Source organism: Cygnus olor, chromosome 4 (genome assembly GCF_009769625.2).
Source record: "Cygnus olor isolate bCygOlo1 chromosome 4, bCygOlo1.pri.v2, whole genome shotgun sequence".
Lineage (NCBI taxonomy): Eukaryota > Metazoa > Chordata > Aves > Anseriformes > Anatidae > Cygnus > Cygnus olor.
Window position 1 is genome coordinate 6,610,285 of NC_049172.1, and position 22,679 is coordinate 6,632,963.

Sequence of the window (22,679 nt, forward strand, 5' to 3'; positions counted from 1 at the left end):
TGTTTTCATGCCAGGCAGGATTCAGGCTTCAAATATTAATCCAGGCTAGAAATACTTGTTACAAGTTCCTGAAAACACAAGGAGTTCAAAAGTTGTCATGAACAACATGCAACTCTGGTGCTCTCTTGCGATAATGTTGCTGGTCTTGCAACAGCATGATATAAAATATCTTTCAAGTGATGATAATGCACTTTGTTACTTGCAGATATCTACACTTAGACACTAAAGTATATTCAGGATGCAATTATAACTTGGATGCTTTCTGCTCTCCAGCAATATACCCCAAGTAGGTGGACTAAAATTTGACTGAGAGTCATATCTCAAATTTTAAAACGGAAGTCGTTTGGGGGGTTATTATATGAACAGATTAAAGCACCATGCTTTTAAGTATATTTTGAATTTAAATTTGGCATTGTGACAGTACGTACTTAAGAATTCATCCAGGCTTGAGTGTTGTCATCTGTTAATCAAAACTTTAAAAATTTCAGTGTTAGGCAAGTGTGTGGAAGAGAACTAAGTGCCTGGAGGCAGAAAAGGCCTGATTTCTATATGATAAAGTACTGCATCCCAAACCAAGAAAGCGTTAGCTGCAACTGTAATTTTCCTCTGAATTAACATCTCCTCTACCCTCCAGCACCTTTTTTTCTCTCTCCCATATTGCTAGCTTAAAAATAAGGCTGGATTCAACACGTGTTTGCGAGTCTCAAGTACCTGTACAGCACCTATTCTGGAGACAAGCTAAGCATAATGACATAGTTTGCAAACTCAACGGAGATGAGTTTTCATATTTTCAGAAAGAACTTGCTTATTCAAGCATGTTTAGCAACTGTACTTACAAGAAATGAAGGAAGGGACAAATGTGTTGAAGGTCACTGGTCTAGAAAAGTTTTCAGAACAAATGGTTTTCCTCCCAGGTCCTGTAATGGAAACTGGTAACACTGTTATGGTCCCTCTTCAGAAACCCTACTAACTTTTTCCACCTTACTGAATTGTAAGGGAGAAAAAAAATCTAAATGATTCTTGCAGCTGCTTTAGCATTGCTCTCTCACAGGGTTAATTTTGATCCCTGCAGGATCCAGCCTGTAAAATACAACGCCAGCATGTTGTGTCTCAGACATCCTGCTGACACTACTCTGCTTATCTAATCGTACTAATATTGACATATGACTGCTTCTCCTTTATTCTGTGGTAACCCTTGTTCTTTAGATACATACAATTCAGTGCAGATATGTTAATGTAATCTGGACTTGTAGCTTTTAGTCATGTACTGCCCCTCCCCAGGGTCCTTTGGTGAATTTAAAGGTCTTCAGCAGGTAAGAGGTCCCTACTAGACATGTTCCTACAAAACGTGAACACATGAAAACTTTCCTACAAATCATCATTGATTTTAACACTTTAAAGTTTTTTGATTTTTTTTAACCTAATTTTAGAATAATAGAGAACTTAAATTTAAAAGACTTGGGGGAACTAGCTGAAATATTTGTTTGAATTTGTAAATGTAAAAATTTTTTTATAATGACGGTTCAGAATAAGTTGAAGAACTGTAAGTTGAAAAAAAAATCCAAACTTCTGAACTTCTTTTCTTACAAAATGTTTAACTGATAAGAATGTGTAGTGGCTTTTTGCTTCAAAAAAAAAAAAAGTAAAAATACTGTATAAGACCTGTATTTTTTCAGAAGATGGCTCTTCTGGCACAGATCATTTGGGCAATGCAAGGCATAGTCACGGTGAACAGTGCTCTCTTTTAAGAATGTTTATTACTTTCTACATTTTTGTGCACACATCTTGGGTGCTTTCAGTCATAATGCGCAGCTGCTATAGGCTGGCTCAGCTCTCCAGGCACTGTCTCACTTCTTACTGTGTGAAGCTGTAGCCCAACAGCTACTGGATTTGTAAGTTAGAGGTCTGTGCCTACCAACTGAAAATGAGTGATGGCACTTGGCCAAAACATTAGGCTCAAAAAAACTTTGAGCTTTGACACTAGAAATATTATCTATTATTCTATTCTTATATCTCCATACTATCAAATAGTCATGACCCTATGCAAACAAGTTGGGAACAGATAATATTTCTCAAGTGTCAGTGGAATTTTATTAAGCTCAGTTTTCCAATGAACAGCTATGGACTGAAGATTGTTTCATCTGTATATCTCTACTAAAAAGAACTCATTCTGGTTGTGGTTAAAGATCCTTACATATCTCTACATATTGGTATTTGAAAATAAAAGCAGTAAAGCTTTTCATCTTATGTGGTTTATTACAGAGATGTTGTTTCTGAAGATACTTGCTTAAGCAATACTTAATCTCAGGGAGGATGTATCCTACCTCTCTCTCATCAGAAGCAGGGTATTCTAGAGTTTTGCAGAGAGAGAGCTAATAAGCTGGCTATAGTGGAAGGCTGTAGAACGGGTAATGCCTCTTGCTGGGTGAAATATATTGCATAAAACTAACCTGTTGTATGAGCTAAGCTTCTCAGGGTGGTAAACAATATAGAAATGTTACCGATAGTGCAGCCTCACCAAAGAAGCAAGTTATGATTGATTTACCCTAGCAATGCCGTTATACCTCTCATAGTTTGAGGTCCTCATCATGCCTCAGACACTTGTAATTCACTATTAAACCACTTAATTACAGAATCAAAATCTGCAAATCTTGAGACCCCAGTTTTCCCTTTGAATTCATTTTCATTACTTGCAAGAGCCCAGAATTCAGGAGGAAGATTCCTGAGCTGGCAGTATTGAAAACTATCTGAGCATCTACCTTAGCATGCTATTAATCTGTGATGCTACTGGAAGTTAAGGTATAGTTGCTGTGAGTATTGTAGTCTGCCTAGCCAAGTTAAAAAGTGAACAAAGAGAGCTGCTGGGAGTTCACTTACACAGTAAAGAGAGATACGTTGGGGGGGGGAGGGGGAGAATGTGTTTGAGGTGTCAGTTTTACATACCTACTTAGATACTTTCCCCTAGAAATGTCTATTTGCTATACATCATTTCGTTCACGAGTGTATAATTACAGGTTATCATTTTTAATCCTATTAAAGTAGTTAATCCAACAAAGAGTTGGGAGAAAAAGCATGCAAATAGTAAGAATGCAAGGGATGGGTGTGTCAGTCTTACTTGCCAAAATACAGGGTTATGATATGATTGTTATTTTCAAATAGATAACTTCAATTGGTTTGAATGAAGGTAGATGCAGAGGGTGCCTCTGACTTTGAGACAAGTAAATAACAAAATTACAAATCATTCTGGCTGATGTGAGTAGCTACAGTTTCACTGAATTCCTTAAGGGAAACCCAATTCAGGGAGGATATGGCCCTTCAGGAGATCAGAGAAGCTGATTTACGTCATCTTGCCCCCACTGACAGTCACCACCTGGTGTGCTGGCACCTGACAGTGGTTTAAATGTGACAGTAACATTACACAGGTGTGAATAAAGCAGGAAACAAAACAATAGTGAATCAGGACCATGAAGTACTATTGGGAAATATTTGGTTTACGGTGTACAAACAGGTTGTTCTTTCAGCTTGAGAAAGAATTTTGCTCTGTAAGTGTTGGCTAGGCTTTATCAGACTTGAGATGAACCAAGACCACACCTGATGGATCTGTACATATGTCACAAGGGTATACACAACACCTAAAGTAGTCCTTCCAGTGCTATATATACAGTTGGAAAGGTACATGACCTCCAGTCTCGTTCGATGCCCTTCTGGCTCTTGTGGTCTTTTTCAGCAAGAAACAGTTTAGAAACTTATTTTAAAGTAGAGCAGGATGAATGCATCACTCCTTGAGGAGAAGTTTTGGCTGTGTCTCTAAAATAGAGTAGGATTTTCATTCTGTAGAGGATTGGCAAAAGAGAGTAATTCTTAATGGAATTATTCAGGAATTCCTTGAACTTTTCGGCATTATGCAAATATAGGCCTAAGATCTAATGCAAATATGAGTTTGCTTAATTACACTAATTTAAATCATCCTTTATATTTATGTTACTGATTAAAAAGGAAGTCCTTAAAATTTTTTTTTTTTTTGAAATGAACTCTTTGGCCCTGTACTACAGAGCACTGACAAATCTTTTTGATGCACCAGCAGCCTGTTTTGATTTAGCTGTTTTAGCCAGTTTGTGTTGTTTCCAATTTATCTACTGGTTGTAAGGAACTCTTCAACTATACAGACTTTTTCAAATTTTGGAATGCCTTCACGTAATCGAATGGGAGCAGAGCTGTGTTTAGAAATAGGCATGCTCAGTACAGGAGGCCCCAGTTCCACTACTGGAAGAAATATGTTGTGATTCTGTCAGTAGCAGCAGAAAACTTGTATTGTATTTTCTTGAAGAGACCAAAAATGCCCATGTAAATAGAGACATGGGGAGGGTGGAGTGTCTTCAGGCACTGCTGTTGAACTAGGGTGACAGGGTCTGTCACTGGGAACAACTGGCAGCTAGGTTGTGCCAGGGGCTGCTTAAGCCTCCACCAACCAACTACCTGGGAAGCTTGAAAGTACCTCAGCCGTTCAGGCTCTAAGTCAGAGTTTAGTTCCTTCAGTAGCAGAATTTACGGGATTGCAGTGCTCTGGATTTTTCTGGTAGTTGGTTAATACTGATGGTGCATTTTTTTTGCTTGATGCTTTATGCACTGTGGTATGAAATTTCTTTACGAGCAGTTTATCCAAACAAGTATCACTGCTTGTGAAGTGACGATGCCTCCATCGTGGTGCTGATACCCAGACCGCATGGCACATGGCGTAAACTCTGCTTTCGGAAGATTTGGGATTGAGGAACACTTCTGCTCATCTCCTTCAGCATAGTTTCATAGAGGTCTAAATAAGAATGTTTAAATTGTGTTGTGTTAAAATATATATTTCTGTAGTGGGTGGTATCGATTTGGAGACAGGTTAAGAAATGTTGTAAGGGGCAGCTGGGGAGTAACTTGTAGTGCCGTCTCCTGAAGGGGAAGTGCTGCTCCTGAAGCGAGGGAGCTGTTGCCTGGGGTCAGTCACACACTTCCCCACTTGCTTATTAAAAAGGCCGGGTGAAATCCCCCACGCTTCTGGGCTGGATTAAACTCCCCGGGGCGGCAGTAGGGAGCGGGGCGGCCTCACGGGCGGCTCCTGACGGGACCGCGGCGGGGCCGGGGCCTTTCGGGAGCGGCGTGCGGGGCCCGGCAGGTGCTCGGCGGGGCCGGGCCGGAGCCCGGTGCCGCCTTCGCGCAGCCGCCCCCCGGGGAGGGGCCGCCCGCCTCCCCCGCCCCGCCGAGCCCCGGCCGGAGGGGCCGCGCTCCCGGCCGCACTTGCCTGCTCCCCGGAGATGCTCCCAAACGCGGCCGCCGCCTTCGCCGCCGACGTACTCCGCGCCTTCGGCACCAACGGGAGCCTGTCGGCCGCCCAGCTCTCCTCCCTGCTCGGCCACCCGGCCGCCGCGTCGTCGTTCCAGCTCCTGCCCCAGCCGCACCACAACCAGGTAGCGCCGAGGGCCGGCACACGGGGAGCGAGGAGACGGGGCCAAAGTCCGCGGTGCCCCCGGGCAAAGGTAGCGGCGGGCGGGAGCTGCTCGCGACCGGGGAGCGGGTTGACCTGCTCGCCCTGCTGGAGCTTCCCTCCGAGAAGTGCACGGGCAGATCTTCGGGGAAAGCGACACCTGGGAGCAGAGGCTTGGCCGCTGCGGGCGTGGAGGAACTTCCACAGTTGTTCACGTCTTTCCAGTAAATTGAGCGCTGAGTGTCCCTTCGTCAATTCATCCAGTAAAAGCTTTTTAAAGTGTTAATTCGCTGACTAAATCTGACCAGAATACCGCTCATTTTTTTCATGAAACTGTTTTTCTCTGTCTAGTGTCTCCAAAGAAAACTCAGACCTCATTGCTACTTTCAAATGCTATATCATTTCGTATCTCCGGAGCATCTTAGAGTGCCTTCCTTTCCCTGAATGGGAGTCCTAAGGCTGGCAGAAATTTCCCTATGCTAAGTCCTGTCAGCCGTGAAAATGAAAAGAAAACAGGGATGACTGCTCTGGTTTGGTTCAGCTCCTCGAGAAACAGAGGAGGCATGCTTCTAGGGACCATGAGGCGCTTTTTACTTACTTATTTATTTATTTATTTTAACGTTTGGAGCAGTAGCTCTTCATCAGTAATGTAGACAAACCTTGGATAAACTCCGTTTGTTTCAGAAACAGTGTGATTCTGATGTCTGTACCTTGACCAGGGGCTTAATTTGGAGTTAACGCCACCAAAATCAATGTAGTATTCAGTATAAGCACAGCAATATTTCCCAGAGTCACTGCTTCTCTTTCAAATTTCATAAACTGAACACTGTTCCAACACAGTGTATTTAAAAAACATTTATATACAAACATTTCCTGCCACACACACTAAATACAAGTTTGCAGTGTTTAATATAGTTATGAAAAGAATCTTTCTTTAAAGGGGCTTAGAAATGAGCAGATTCCTCAGTCCTTCAGCTTCTACCTATGTAAAAGCACGTAGCCCTCGTATGCAGGCTGCAGAGGAAAAGAAATGCTCATTTTAATTACTGCCAATGCGTATTTCTCATAAATAATTTGAAATTTAACTGAAACATTTTTATTTTTTTAATAAGCCTGTTTTAGTTGTGTCCTTTTGGAAAAAATATCTAGGGTACCATACTGAAACATGTACCTTTTTTGTTGAGTTACTTGTATGTCTTAAAATTGACTTTACAGCTGCTCTATCATCTAGTACCATTTAAGCAAGTGCTCTTAACCTGCAGGCTCTCAATCCCTTGTAGGTGTTATCAATGACTTTGGGCAGGTGCTGCACGCTAATGCGTACTCATACTAAGTAAGTTGGGTGGCTGTTTTCAAACACTGACTCATGCTTTGTGCTTACGAGCTCATAATTTAGAGGATCCACTGGTTATGGAAAAAAAGATGTAAAGTGGCCTAATTTAATTTTGTATGTTGTAAGGCATTGGAGGCCTGAACTCTACTAAATCTCAATGGAGAAAAATAAATACCTCGTGTTTTTTTCAGGTAGGCTGGATCATCCATTGAGGCTGCACAGATGTATGACTGTAGGAGGAAACAAGGTTTATCTCAGACTTTCAGTTCCTAACTTCATTGTCCAGAGCTAGTGGGATGACTCCAAGCCCTTTCTTCCAGTGAAGATAACATGTCCCTGTTCTATCAAGACTCCCTCATCCAAGCCTGAAGCCGTTTTAGTGCAGAGCTGATCTGTAAGGGACAGGTGATAGTGCCCTTCAAAAACCAGCAGGAAGGAACAGTCTTTGTTAGTGTTGTCCCAGCACTGGTCTTTAGTGTAAGTGTTTCACTCAGATAAAAATTTCAGTAACCTTACTTATCTCCAAAGATCCACTAGAAGCTGATCCATTTTCTTAAAAATTGAAAGTTTGGATGCGTAAGTCAGAAGGAGAGGGATGTCTGATTTCTGTTTTCCTTTGATACCGAGGTTGACTTGAAAAGATAAGGCAGAAGAAAAAATGCTTTAATTTGTTGATGATGGTGTTTGAACATATACTTGTGTAAAATTTTACAGGCGTTTATGGTAACTTAAATTGTATGATGTCCATGAAGACGTGTGTGTGTCTTACAGGACAAAATATAACCAACAATATTTTTGAGTTTTAGAATTCTTGACTGAGCTGTCTGCATTTCCTTATGTTTTAGCTTCCTTTTTTCTTTCATTGTGCATTTTTATAATTCTCTGTGTTTTGTGTTTGCATTTTCTTTGCTCTTCACTTTTTTTTTTTCTGTTTTCACCTTTCCTTAATGCATAAGCTAAGACTTCTTTTCAGAGAAATAATAGTAACTGAGGAAACTCGAATAGTAGTCACTGCTGTTTTTTCACACTTCACTATGGAATTCCAACACGTTTTAGTCCTACAAATATGTATAGAACTACTAACAATTTAATGCTTAATGTAATAGATGATGGCATGTTTACTCACTGTTCTACATTATTAGCAAGATGTAAAAACAAAACTATATTTGATCTTCTGTCATCATGTTCGTTGTGATATGATATCAATACATGTGTATGCTGGAGGTTTAAACTACGTGCTCAGAAGTTTTAGTCAAAAAATACATGGAAAGTAAGTGGGCGTTGGAAAGAAAGCCTGTTAATATTGCCTTTATTTTATGTTTTGGGGTAGTCAGAAGGTGCTAAAATCATACTCCAATTTCTTTCTTTGACTTTTCTAAAACTATATTTATGCTGAGCCTTTATGTTATGCCTGAATACTGTCTTAATGTAACGTATTTTGGTTTTTATATCAAACATTTGGACAAAACAAAGTGAAAATCTTAGTGATCAGCTATCACGCGTTTTCACGTCACGATGAGTCAAAACAGTAACTTTGGTGGTTTGGATGAACTAGAACTAGGCTAGGATCTGCTTTGATTTTTATTTATTTATTTGTTTGGTTGTTTTGGTAGTGTTTCACTAGTTCACTAGTGCTTCTTAGAAGAAGGATGAATGGCCTGACAGTGTGTGGCTTATGGTCTTGATCCAGCACCATGAGCTGACATTGTCAGGTCAGTGAGAAGATAAATAGACTTTTCTGTTCTACCCCCAAAGTAGTGTCTTATTGGTACAATATCTTCAGTGAGTTTCAGCATTTATGGACATTTTTCAGCTCCCCACATCAGGCTGCCTTGAACATGTTGGGGTGTGTATGTGACATCCCTAAAGCACACAAAGGTGTTCGAGCAGCTTTACATGGTTGGACTCTTTCTCGTAAAGTGCTGCTTACTGAATGCGTGGTTGTCTCCTAGTACCCAGTCCACACCTGGATAAGTGAAAAAAAAAGTATCACTGAATCAGCATTAAATGCTTTGATTTGTTACAAGTAAGTTGGAGAAGACATTAATTTGTCTTTATTTTGCCTCATCCAGGCTCAGGCTAAGTCAAAAAAAAAATTCATGGTATTCCTTCTTTGCCTTTGTTACTGTGTGACCCACTGCTCAGCCCTGGTGTGGGCTAGGATAGGATTTAATCTGGCAACATCTAGAAACCACAGTGACAGGTTGCTGTTGGTATTTCAGTGCTTCACATGTGCAATGCTACAGATAAAACAGAGGTAGAGCAAAGATAAGAACGTGACAGAAGGTCAGAAAAGGGAATGAAATGTTTACAAGACGGTTGGTACCATAGCATTTGTTATTAATTTTCTTGTTAGAGGTCTCCTTGCATTATTTTTGTCTGAGCAAGTTATCCCATCCTTTCCTGGAAAGGATGTGGTGAGCTTGGCATATGCTTTTCATTTATATAGATATGTGATACTGGTGTGAAGAGAATCGAGATAGTTGGGCATCGCTTTATTTCATTTACAATCTTAAAAGAAAATCCCATATTGGTCAATCATTTTTTGGCAGTAGCTTACCATGAGAAAAGTAAACATTTAATTGAGTAACCTAGTCGACGGTTTATTTATTTTTTTTGTCTGAATACGTTGCAATGCTGTGAATTCTAGTGATTGAAGTCTTCTTTAATTGTGATAAAAGCATTTATTTATGATTTTTTCTTTTTAACAGTTCAGAGACATGATCAGTTATATCTTCTTTGAAGATAGGAGTTAAACACTGGGTAACAGTCATGTTGTGGCCAGGTCCAGTCCCTTCACCTTAAGCACCGTGACAAGGCTTACTGAATAGCAAGGGACAGATGGGATGGTAGACTTAAAGAGCCAGGGCATCATTCTCAGTCCCCTGTTCCATGAGGCTAGATTATCTTTTGGCTGAGGTTATCTGTCAGTTTTACAAAATAAATAGCTTGTGTTTTTACAAAAGTGTGGTTATCTTAATGTATTTATCCTGCGAAGATAAGTATAGAGTTTTGCAGTGTGCAAACATGAGTTGTTCCAGTCCAAGGCTTCTAATAGATTGGATCTTTTAATTAATCCCTTAATTGTGCCAGTGAACTCTCACAAGCTTGCTTTTCAGCACATGGATGCGTGTAGGAGTTGCTGTGAGGATGAGGTGACTTAAAATAATGAATCATTTTCAGGAATTGTTATCCTCTGGGTTTGTCCCCGATCTAAATAATAGTAGTAATTAAATAAAGTGCTGTTCCTTGTCCTCATATAAAAGCTCTCTTGTCTGATGATATTTCTTACATATTTGTTTGTATATAGCCAAAGTTGTAAGTCTCAAGTTGTCTAATTCATGCTGTGCCTGAGTAATATTTTCACTCCATAATCGGTTCTTTTTTTCAACCTACAATGTGGTTTGTGTTTTTGTAAACTAATATTAATTTGTTAGTATTTTAAATTACTTGTCATCCGTTCTATATTTCTAGGAAAGAGATGTTAAAGATCAGTTCTCTTAGAGATAGCCATGTTATGAATCTCAGTGCATACTGGCTTGTTTTTCTATCAGCTTTTCACTGCAGACCTTTAGAAATGGCTGTGAGCCAGTAATGCAAGAAGCACGGTATAGGAACTATTCCTATAGACCACAACTATCCTCTCTTTTTGTTTCATACCTGAAATATTAGCCACATATTTTGCATTATTTCATAATACAGAGTTAACGGTGAAATGATGAGGCACAGAACCAGTTTAGAAAAGCTCCAGAAGTTCATGTATTGGGCTGTAAAAAAATCTCTCTTCGTTGATGATTTCTCTGTGCACTACTTCCATTGAGATTAAATGGGTCAACGTGCTTTAAAACAAAAACAATAATTGTTGCTATCAAGCTATATTTATTTTAAATAAATATATTTTTTAAAGATATATTGAGGCTTTGACATCAGTGTTGACACTGAAAGATGATTCTATATCCACACTGCTTGTAAACCTCAGTTCAGGAAAACTTTTCAGTATATATTTCGGTCTTCAAGGTCTCATAGCCTCAACAAAATTTAGACATTTGTTTAAGTTCAGGTGTGTACTTGAGTGCTCTCCTAGACCGGGTCATTCAAGAAGAAGGGCAGGAACATTCTGGATGTAATTTGGCTGAAGCCACTCGTATTGGCCTGAAAGCTCTTTTCCTCCAAGCTAAATAAGAAATAGTCAAGTTAAAATGGTATGTGCATGCCTTTCACCTTGTAGACAGTAATATTTATTAGTGGAGATGGAGGCAGCTCTGAAATAAATGACTTGCAGCTGCTTTGGCTTATCTCTAGAAGGAATATACTTTATAAATAATAGTCCTGAATTTTTGGAGGAGTGCTATGGAATCTAAAGGTAAAACTGAAAAGAACAGGGAGTGACCATTTGTTTGCAATTTGTTAAGGTTTCCAGTGCTCTACTCCTGCAATCACACTGAGACTCGCTACAGTGAATGTCTCGTGCTAAAAGCTTTACTTCTTTTCTTGAGACTCATCCCTGGTGTGTGTTGTACATCAGCAAGACAAACCACTTTTGTGTGCAGCCAAGAAAGAACACTATTTGCTTATTGATCGTTATAGGAAAACATGAATGTGAATAAATGGAAAGCGTTAAATGAAAGACCTCTGTGGTATGGAACATTTCATATAAAAGTACTCAATTTTTCTGTGGAGATATAGTTTAAGATATTTTATAGTTCAAGTATTTTGGCTTTTTGGTTGAAAATAACCAAGAGAGCAACCAGGCCTGTTCCCAGCCTGGTTTAGCACTGCTGTGTACATTTGTCCTTGACCCATTAGGTACTGACCCTGAGCTGAAGGCAAAGTGAAGATCTAAAGTAAGAGTGTCTCACAGGAATTTGGGATGGTCTTACAAAATAATCCTTGTTGCTAATAATTATTGCTGTAAAATGAATGAAAAAATGTTGAATGCTGCCATTTGGACAACTTATGAACAGCTAGTTTGAGGAAATATGCAGCATTGCTGTGAAGTAGAAGCAGTCACATGAATGAGCAGTCATGGAATTAACAGTCATTTTCTGATGCTACTCTGACACTAAGATTTTAAGTGTATCTGGTCTGTTCTTAAATGTAATTATTTTGTAATTACATGGGATTTTAACTATTTTAAAGCTATTTTTCCAAATATTTGACTGTACCGGTTCATGGGGCATAGGATTTGGAAATGTCAATGTAAAACATGTTTCATTTATTTGTGAGTTATCTTAAAATACTTAAAATCACTTCTGCCTCACATTAAACAATCACCAGGTTTTCACATGCAGTGTACAGTGTGTATACTTCCTTGAAAAAGTGTTACAGTATTTTCATGTTATAAATCTTGTGTTTCTCAGTGTGTGACTTGTTTTTTGTTTTGTTTTGTATTATTGTATTAAGTTGGCAAAAAAACCCTTTTTGTTCCAGTGCTTGACTGGGGAGGAAATTTTTTCTTTGCATGGAATACCGAACAACAGTCGTATATCAAATTCAGACTTCTCTACAATATGTCCTGCTGTTTTGCAACAGCTAATTTTTCACCCGTGTGATCATCAGGAAAACTTTGTGGATACATCTAAACCACATTCTTTACAAGGTCAGTTATATTATTTCATTGATACTGTGATTAGTGTGGGAGTTTCTTAGCTAAATAGTAACTGTCTATACGTAATAGGAATGCCTTGTTTAGGGGGATATAGTTATAAAGTGGGAACGTAAGAGGGTGCTTCAGGTCACCAGGGTACATAAACAAATATCCTCTCTCTTGACAGTGATCTTTTCAAAATGTTTTAGGGAAAGGCCAGTAGATAGTTATGGAGTAATTTGTTTATTAAAGAAAAAGTCTTTCTGACCTGTTTTGTTTGTGCAGTAGTTTGTGCCCTGAGGCATAAGGGCTTTCACTAATAGCTGGTTAATAGGAGAGAAGGTGGAAGTAGGAAAAGTTTGTGCAGATGATTTGCAACGGGATGTCAGACTTAGTGGGGCGTGCAAGCATCAGGCTAACTCATGGTAAAATTGCTAGGAGGCTGCATTTAAGTGGAATTATTTGCAATTGGATGTCAGGACACCAAGGAGGCCAGTGACTGCTGTTTTCCTGAGGAAAAGACTCATATTTTTCTGAACTCCCACTCTTGCCTTCTTGCCATCTTCTGTGCTGCTCCCTCTACATGGAACATCATCACATGCGTGAATAACCTTAATCTTCCTTCCTCCTATTTTTCTCATTATTATTTTTATATTTATTGTGCACAGAAGTGTACAGTGCAATAGAAAATATAGGACAGGGATGAATCAGCTGGTTAATGAAGTCACTTGTTCCATTGATAAAGATCAAATTTGTATATTATTTGTTTATTTATTTGACTCGGTATTCCAAATTAATTCATTATTCCCAGGGATTCAACTGACTTAAAGTTAAAAACTGGGATATTGGATGAGCAGATTCCCAATGGTAGTATTTATTAGCAAAGGTACTGCAGTGTTTTTTGTAACTTTTGAAATTTTAGAATTAATAGGACCCTGATTGTTGTAAGCGAGAGTAGTCACTAAGAATTACACATCATTCCTAAAACTTACCTGTGCCGGTGAATAATTAAAACTATATTTGATTAATCACAACCATGGCATCAATTTACCATGATTGTTTATACCATATGAAGGCACATATTTTCAAGAAATTTACAATACCTACACCACAGTGTAAGATCTGTCTTTTTTTTTTTTTTGTTTGTTTGTTTTCTGGAGGGGGTGTGTGTGTTTAAGTATGGTGTTGCGGAAAGCTTGCTCTGTAGTTGATTGCCTAAGCTATTTAGACCACCCCTCCTATTTTTCTTTTATCCTGCCAGCTCAGAAGCAGTGTCCGGTAGCCAGATAAGCAAGGCAGTCTTTTCTCTGCCCCTCCCTTGGCTGCAGCATGAGAAATCTGCGAGGCCCATGCTTAGGGTATTTTAAACCCCAAGCATATGAGGCTGTGACACACAGTGGTATCTGTTCTGAAGGGAGATTCACAGAAATGTCCTGTGCCAAATGAAGGCTTTACTGCAAATGTATCCTGCTGTTGATTTATGTGTTGTCCCCCTCCCCCTGCCCCATCACCAAATGAATCAGTATTGTGGCAGCTTTGGGACCAGCTGATTTCAGTTATTGCCCATGATGCAAAATCCTCAGTGCATGTTTCCAGCTCAGCTGATGTGAGTTTTCTGCTCAGGGACTCCCACGCATTTAAGCTCTGTTAAGTCCCTGTTCTCCAAAACATGAACAGACAAGACATAAAGAAGAATTTAATACAGTGAGCTTTATGGGGCAGCTGCTTGCAATAATAATAATAAAAAAATGTTGTGGAAGCAGAATAAAAGTTAAATGACAGCATATAGAATGTCTTTTTTCCTTGGGTGTTGTATATGCTGTATATCGAATATCTAACCTAGCTGTCCTTAGGGGCACACTCATGTCCTTCCCTTTCTTGCTTCTCTGAAATGTAATAGGGAGTAGTATAAAGTGGCATGAAATAGCTGGAAATGCCCAGTGGCATTTCTTCTGTCCAAGGCAAACAGAGTCTGTATGGTCTGCTTGGCTTTTTCAGCAAGGTTTTAACACCCTGATTTCTTCTTCATTCCAGGAAGGGGCTCAGGAAGAGCCTGAGCTTGTCTCAGGAAGGCCCAGAGCAGTGGTCCCCACTTCTTGTGAGGAACAATACTGATCAGTGGTGTCCTGAGGTGGACTTGCTCTCCTGCCATTTATTGTTTGGATTTATCATGCTTTGGCATCTTGGTGGTCTCTTTGTTGGGGCCAGAGTTGTAGAGACAGAATAATGGTCGTTGGCAAAAGCCATCCATGCCACCAGCCTCCAGGTAGGCTGTGTGTCAGTGCTTGGCTCTGGTACGTGAAGTCAGCCTAGCCAGCTCTCTGGGGTGGATGCACTCAGGGAAAGCTTAGTGGGGATGAAGCCCTAGTGAATAAACCCAGTTTTAAGAGAGCAGTGCACACATGGTATTGTGAAATACAGCCCATAATGCAGCAATGAAGCAACTTTGGCAGCATTGGTTATCTTGGAATTGTATCACTTTCATTTGTTTGTTTGTTTTCTATTTGTGGTATTTTTCTTGCAGCACCAATTCCCATAATTGTATAATTGGGGTAATCATTTTTTTTAAACATTACTATTTGCAATTGCAGTTCAGGTCAACAACAACCTCCTGGAGAACATATAAGAAAGATCTTAGGTTTATTTTATTCCTTTAAAAGATTTATTAGTTTAAACTAGTCCCCATACTACTGAGGCTTACTGCAGGGTCTGTGGAATGCCTAGGATGGATAACAATTTATTCCTTCATTATCTGATGTTATTTGATTATGTAGTTTAGTTCTTCCTTTTTCTTCCACTTTGGGTAAATAAATAAGAAATAAAATATCAATATGCAAAATCCCAAGGACTGAGCCATCCAGATTAGATCAGATTTTTAAAAATAAAATGCATCTGCCTTCTGGCCTCACTAATCTCTGATAAATTAGGAAGAAGAAAGACTTTTTTTTGTTGCTGTTGTTGTGACAAAAGGGGGTACTACATACCAGTGGATTACATCTTTATTTGCAAACATAGGTCCTTTAGTACACTGGGACATGTTCCACTGCATTAAGCATACAAAACGATGAAAGGTGTATCAATTATAGCATGTACTTCAAGTTAAGTGTCCCAGTACGTGCTGCTGTTCTGAACAAAGAGTACCGGCATGAATGTTACACCGTTGTTAGTAAAGCAAGTACTATTGTGAGAACTTCTCTCGGCATTTGGCAATAACCTGTTTTTCTGTGCTTGCTTTAAAGCTCCATTCTCCTATCATTTTTGTCGCCCACTGATTTATATGTACCATTTGCGAATTTGTCCTCTTTGTCTTTTGTTGTAGAAAGTAATAAGTAGTAGTAGGGGGTTTTTAATCATAATTTTTGAAACTTGTTCTAATTTCCTGTGTCTGTGGCAAGGTAATTTGGGCTTATACACTAACTATTTTTATATATATATACACACACATACACACACACATGTATTTTAACTCAATTTCAAACATGTATTTTGCACAGGATAAATGTGTAGGAGTTATCTGTATGTTAAACTGAGAGCCTCCTGCTTCTATGGTAATCCCTAACTGCAAACATCCTCTGTGACTCATGATGACGCTGGAACCCCATTTGTTTACTGTAGACTTGATTTCAAAAATGCATTCACAAGCGTAATTATCTTTTATTGTAATGGAAGTTATGCTCCTGCGTAGCTTAGTGAATCTAACCATATCTAGTTGTATGTTTTTCTTCCTCTCTCTGTCTCTCAGAAATGGCAAGTGAATGTTTTGGTTGGCATTGACACACCTCTTGCAAATGCTTTAAATGCTTCTAATGCTTTCTGTTCTTCCTGTTCTTGACACAATATAAAATTCATCACAAATGAAAATTGTGTCCCTGTGCAAACAAAGCATAGCAATCCCCGTTGCAGGTGATGAATCTGGTTTAGCGTGTTTGCTGACAACATGTTACAGGAAAGATGGGCTGCAGATTGCAATCTGATCTGTTTCTGCTACGCAGAAAGGAATTTACGGTAACTTCTCTATGTACATATGGCAAAACTGATAATGAGGCTATTACATGGATGCAACTTTTTGGATTTTCTCATATATCCAACACTGTTGGCTTTGGTTTTAATTTGTGTTGGATTTTTATAGACAACCTGTCTATGTGGATATCTTTGTGATTCTGTGGCCTCACTTGAGGCAGTGTTGTAGACTTTTTCAGTGCAACCTTTAAAGCTTTTTTGTACTTACAGGGATTTGAGATGTAACTGGGTAAAACAGTGGACGTGCACAGAGGCAAAACTTTTTGATGCTTGTAAACAACAACAACAAAACTCTCAGAACCTGTAGTTCAGATGCCAGAATAATTACGATATGGCTTCATATAAATCCTGGTGTCTGAACTCTGAAAATCTGAGACAATGCTTATGGTGAAAGAAGCTAAATTATGGCCAAACTAGGTGCATATGCTACTTCTATAATAAATAAATAAATAAATAAAAACATTCCTCCTTTGTGCCCATCTTTTTGAACCCAGAACCTCTCTTTTGTATGTTTTCATTTTTCTGCTGTAATAGTCTCTACTGTCAGCTATCTTCCACTTCGTATGTGTGATAAGTAGTGATGGGCAGTGTTTTCAACAAAGCAGCAGTACTTTGAACTGTAGGAAGAGGAGGAGTGATAGGAACAGAAAGTTACCACCTCAGGATGATTTGAAGGAGTCATCCTTTATCAGGAAGGATTTTTGGGTGTAGGACAGCCAAGACAGCAAACTGTGTGTCTTGGAGTTGCTCAGCAGTAAATGACGATTGGACCTGCAACCCTGAGATCAGTAACAAGATTTGTCTTAAGCCTAAGCTATAGCTACCTTGAATATTGGCTTAAGCTTTAGTTTTCAATCTTCACTGACTGTAGAGAGAGATGATTTATACTAGCAGCAGATAGACTATCTGTCTATCTAGATATTAAAAACTGAAACTGGGCTTGTATGTGGTCCCAAACAGTATTTCTGCATATTTCCCCTCTGTGGGTATGTGTCTTAAATATCAGTGCGTATTTAAGGTTTTATATTTGTAAAGTATAATTTCAAGTAAGGAAAAAATTATTTTTCTCAATTCCATGCCAATTCAGATGTTAGAAAAATCAAAAGCAGCCTTAAGTGGATTTTATACTAAAATATTTTATATTTCTGTTTGTTTATCCACAGTTTGGGGATTTGGGTTCCTGGCTGTGACTATCATTAACTTGGCATCACTCCTGGGATTGATTTTAACTCCTCTCTTAAAAAAGTCATACTTCCCCAAGATTCTAACCTACTTTGTGGGCTTGGCCATCGGTACTCTCTTTTCTAATGCAATTTTCCAGCTCATTCCAGAGGTAAGCAACGGGAATTGTTATTTGTTTTGTAAAATCGTTTCTAACGTGTATTAATTCCAGAAGCTTACTCCAGTGGAGATCTGAGTGTGTGGGTTGTAATCCCCAAAGAATTGTAGGTGGCCACTAGTGCCACTAGCTGCCACCTCTTTCTGTCTGGGTGAGCTGAGTGAGCTACAAGTTCCACGTGTAGCTGTGAGATGGGAAAGGCTAAGGGCTATTTTGCCTCTAGACAGAAAGAGGAACACATTGGGTAAAATTCTAGTGAGTTTTAATGGGCTACAGTGTAGACTTTCTGCTTTGCAATAATTACTATGTTCTGCATGTAAAATTCTACTGTATTAAAACACTGCTGACATTTAAGCTAAGTTAAAAAAAAAAAAAAAAAGAAACAAATCTGTCAGGGTCAGGATCTTTCATAACTTCAGCCTCATTGAAACTCCTGGCTGGTAGACAGTCTGTACTTCTGAGGAGTATTTGTGTGTGGTCAGGGAATTTGTTTTTATGGAAATGTACTAAGATTACAGACTAATTCACACTGCTTTTGTCTTCAATGTTAGGCATTTGGATTTGACCCCAAAGTAGATAACTATATTGAGAAAGCTGTTGCTGTGTTTGGTGGATTCTATATTCTCTTCTTTGTGGAAAGGATTCTGAAAGTGATATTGAAGATCTATAACCAGGTAATGAAAGGCATCACTAACAGTACAAGCCTTACCATAAAGTACCTGATACATTTTATGAGATTCTTGATAGTTTAATAAAATGTTGGAATTTTTTTCTTTTTTTTCTTTCTTTTTTTTTTTTTCCTGAGGATTTCAGCCTTACCAAGTGTTCTCATACATCTGTTTAAAATCCATATGGAGAGGGAAAGCAATTTCACTTTTTTGAGGGAGTTACAGGCAGAGCTGGGAATAGAATCCAGATGTGAGTGTGGTCTGCTGTCACTAGCATATGCTCTAGCTGCTCTCAAGGGCCGAATCTTCCCTGTGCTAGCTAAACATATCAGAAAAAAGTGGAAATATGTAAAAGCTGAAGAGAATGGGAGTCTGCCACTGAAGCTCCCATACGGACAGGAGAAATTTATGTGACATGTATATCTTCTTATTCATCTGTAAAGTGTAATTTACCAGGACTGACAGTGCCCAAATCTCACCTGCAGTAACTAGCGCTTTGTTTCCCCATGCTCTGGTACGCAGACCTGCTTTAGTGACCCTGCAATTATCCATATTGCGCAATATGGATAATTGGCGCTGCTTAAACCAGGACTCATACGTCAGAGGACTTTTTTGCGGTGTGCTCACATGAGTGAGACTGAGTTTGTCTCAGACAAAGGCCTCTCAAACTTTCTGGAACTCTCTACTCTTGTCTTGCCAAGAAAACTGTCCTGTGTTCCTACTCTTATCTCACTTAGCTGGTCTCTTACCTCACTTAGCTGGACCCTCCCAAGCTGGTCCTCGTATTGAAGATTATGAAGATTCAACTGTTCTATAGAAAGGTATAAAAATGGAAAATCCCAACAAGTATTCTAATCAGCTGAAAGGAAGAGATGCTTAGATAGGAGGGGAACTTAGGTAACTTTGAAGTTCATTAAAAGATTTAAGTATTAAAATGTTTATTGCTATTTAAACATTTACTTGGTGTTGAAAGAAATGCAGCATGAATATGACACTCCCTGCATTTTCCTTTTTGGTCTGCATTTCTTATTTTTATTTATTTATTTATTTATTTATTATTTTGCTTTTGCTTTAATGAGCTACTTGTTTGTTTATTTGTCGCCTAGACTGGCCATAATGACTTAGGAAATGGTGAACAGAATCAATGTCAGGATAAGGCTAACCCACACAAACCACCATCATCCAGCAATGGGGTGACCTGTTACGCAAACTCAGCCGTCATAGAGAACAATGGAAATCTTGGTTTTGACAGCATCAGTGTGGTCTCAGCACAGGTATGAAACTTGTGTCTGTTTGTTTATTTTATTCCTGCCTATTATATAAGCATATCTGGGGAAGGGTTAATATGAATTTTTATTACTTTCGTCAAGTTTTTGTAAATTTGCTTGAGCCCTATGAAAAACTGTGTTACTTTTGGGCAAGCTTACAAAATCTGAATGCTGGATTCGATTGCTGAACAACTATAAGAGCTAGTAGTTATCAGCGTAGGGATGGGGAGGACAGAGATAAATATTTAATCTGTTAATTTTTATTTTGTTGTTATTGTTTTGTTTAAAGGGTGTGATAGTGTGTTTTAATGTTACATGATCCATATTGTGTTCCTGACTACATCCAGCCTTAAGTTGGAGAACCTGGTTCCTTTGAATCTATGAGTAATGAGGAAAACTGATACAGTAAGCAATATATTGTGATCACTGGTTGTGCTAGTCCAATGTACTTGGACATGCTGGGAATTACAGAAGTAATAGGTTGAGACAGTGGCTGTTCCTCCTGGTTTAAGTAATATCCTCTTTCCAATTTGTTCTCTGTATTTGTGTTTGTTGCTCTACTACAAATACAACCTCCTTCTGTCAGAAAAGAAAATGGAAATGGGAAGAAAAAGTTGGTGTGCTTCTTTACTCTTTTCCCTGTCCCTTGTTTAAAAACAACAAACAAACAAAAACAAAATGGAAAAACATAGAAATAATTATCTGATGGCTAAGGAAGATTTTTCGCAGTAAAGATTTCTGTTTTACTACCTGTGCTCTTCACCCAGAAAGTTGTTTGTGGGGGAGTGTTGAGGAGCAGGAGAGGAAGCAGGACAAAGGCCCTAATTCTCAAATAGAGAATATGGGAGTTCTGCATTGACCCTGCAGGCTCACAGGACACTTGATACACACAGTTTAAAGTACCAAAATTGTACTTGTCCTTACTTTAGAAATGTTACGGAGTGCAGTGGATACTGGTTGTTGTAAAGATTAGGAGAAACAGGGGTGATAGCTAAAATTGCATGGGCACCGAAAGGAAAATTGCATTTTGAGTATCCATAAACTGTATTTTGTAGATTTAGAACACGTACACACATACAAAACCTCCACCGTCTGTGGAGATGGTCCTTTCTAGTAGCACAGGTATTATATTTCTGCCCTGTTTACCAGAAGTTTTATCTGGACTTGTTCCATTATTGCATTTTGGCCAGCCATGTCCTTACATGTAACATAAAGATAACACAATCATATCACATATATTATAATAATAAAGTGTGGCTATCTAGTATTTATTTATAGCAACTAGGTTACTTATAGTGCTCATGATCATAAATTATGTAGGTCATTCCAAGATCCTTTGTGGAATACTCATATATTTCCTTTTGCATGCAGTCTTGACTTTAAGAACTTAAAATTTCACAATGGTTCTTCCTCTATAAGTATTGCATTTATGAAAATTCATGCTTTCCATTCTTTCTTGCTTTCCATTTCTCCAGAGCTAGAAAGAGAATATGTTATATTAAAGTCTTCTGAATGTAGCACAGTAAAATTCACTCTGGAGCCAAGAGTGGCTGGAAGGAAGATAGCTGTACAATAAATCCCAGTGTGGCAGATAACCCACTGTTGATATGGGAGGTAGCAAAGAAAAGCTGTCATTACATTTTTTCCTCCTTCAGGCAGGTTTAAAGGGGCCAGCATACCCTTCAGAGTCACCAGGGAGGAGTTAGGGTAGTGCTAAGAGGGTAGGTATGAATTAAGTTTTACACACATTTGATATTTATGAGGGATCCATTTGGGGTTAGTCAAGATATACATAATAGAATTTTAACGTGTCCTCGTAATTTAAAGCTCAGTAAAGAGGGCAACGACAGTGAAGACAGAAAGCATCATGTAGGCTTTAAGGGTGGAGGCTGGAGTCCGTGCAAGAGTGTGCTAGCTGTTTTCAACCATGGAGATGCAATCTTCTTTTCTCTTTTAATGCCTGTCAGAGTAAATGTAAATGTTTAATTAGTTGCATACTTTTAAATTTCACTTGCAGCAGTAATTGCAACCTCGGAAACCCCTTTTGTGCTGACCCAGAATTTGTACCTACTACACATTAAAATTAAACAGCTTGACAACAGTAACTTTTAAGAAAAGTTACTTCAGAGACAAATTGCTGAAAATGCCTGTAGTCCCAAGCACACAATGTTAGAGTTGTATAATAAAACTTCATGGTGGCCTTTATTCATGCCCTAGGGGCAGTGTCAGGGTTCCTTCTTTTTCCTGGGGACATTCCCAGAGAACACCAAAAGACACCTGTTTATCTTTTAGTTTTTTCAAGAGCAAAACTTTCATTCCAGTACTTACTCTTTTGCCTGTATGAAGGAAAATGTTATGAACAGGGTGGAGTTGCTCTGTCCTAACTCCTATTGGGTTTTCCACTGATGTGCAGAATATAAACTTTCTTCTCTGCAAGCATTTAACAGATTGGGGTGCTTGTTCTTGTCTGAGGGAGTCACAGATGTATTAGGAAGAGCAACGGTACCCTGAGGTAATAACATAAGATGAAATAAGAGAAGTGTCTCTATCATTTCTCTTACATTTGGGAACAAAGGAGAAGCCATTGCTTTTAAAGAAAAAATTATGTTCAGAAGAGCAAAAATACCAAGGTTATCTTTGTTTTACCATCAATTGTGGTGATGCAAATAATACAGAACTGCAGTAGTAATTAATAAAAATCTGACCTGATAGACCAGTTGAGTGTTCCAGAACTCCTTAGCTGGCATCTCTCCTGTAACATCTCCTGAAGTACCTGTGGTGGTTTCACACTGATGGCCAACTGAACTCTACCACGTCACTCTTGCACTCCCTCTCCTCAAAGGATGGGAAAAAAGGGCTCACAAGTTGAGATAAGGATAATTTAATTAAAGGGAAAAGAAAGAGGGGAAAAAAAAAAAAAAGCTATGTGGAAGCAAAGACAGAGAAAACAATTATTTTCTGCTTCCCATTAGCAGGCGATGTTCAGCCACATCTTGG

At 38.9% G+C, this 22,679-nt stretch overlaps 1 protein-coding gene across 5 annotated transcripts in view; it reads left to right on the forward strand.

The window, feature by feature from the left end:
* SLC39A8 (solute carrier family 39 member 8) overlaps window positions 1-22,679 on the forward strand; it is a 61,616-nt gene that overhangs the window by 30,759 nt on the left and 8,178 nt on the right. For 3 of the 5 annotated variants that reach the window (XM_040555601.1, XM_040555600.1, XM_040555602.1), the window contains 4 exons: window positions 12,231-12,399; window positions 17,571-17,740; window positions 18,298-18,420; window positions 19,521-19,688. In XM_040555601.1, coding sequence (XP_040411535.1) covers window positions 12,231-12,399; window positions 17,571-17,740; window positions 18,298-18,420; window positions 19,521-19,688 — 630 coding nt within the window. Of the gene's footprint in view, window positions 1-5,242; window positions 5,451-12,230; window positions 12,400-17,570; window positions 17,741-18,297; window positions 18,421-19,520; window positions 19,689-22,679 lie in introns of those variants that run through there. The other 2 variants (XM_040555598.1, XR_005819418.1) reach the window with 2 other exon arrangements.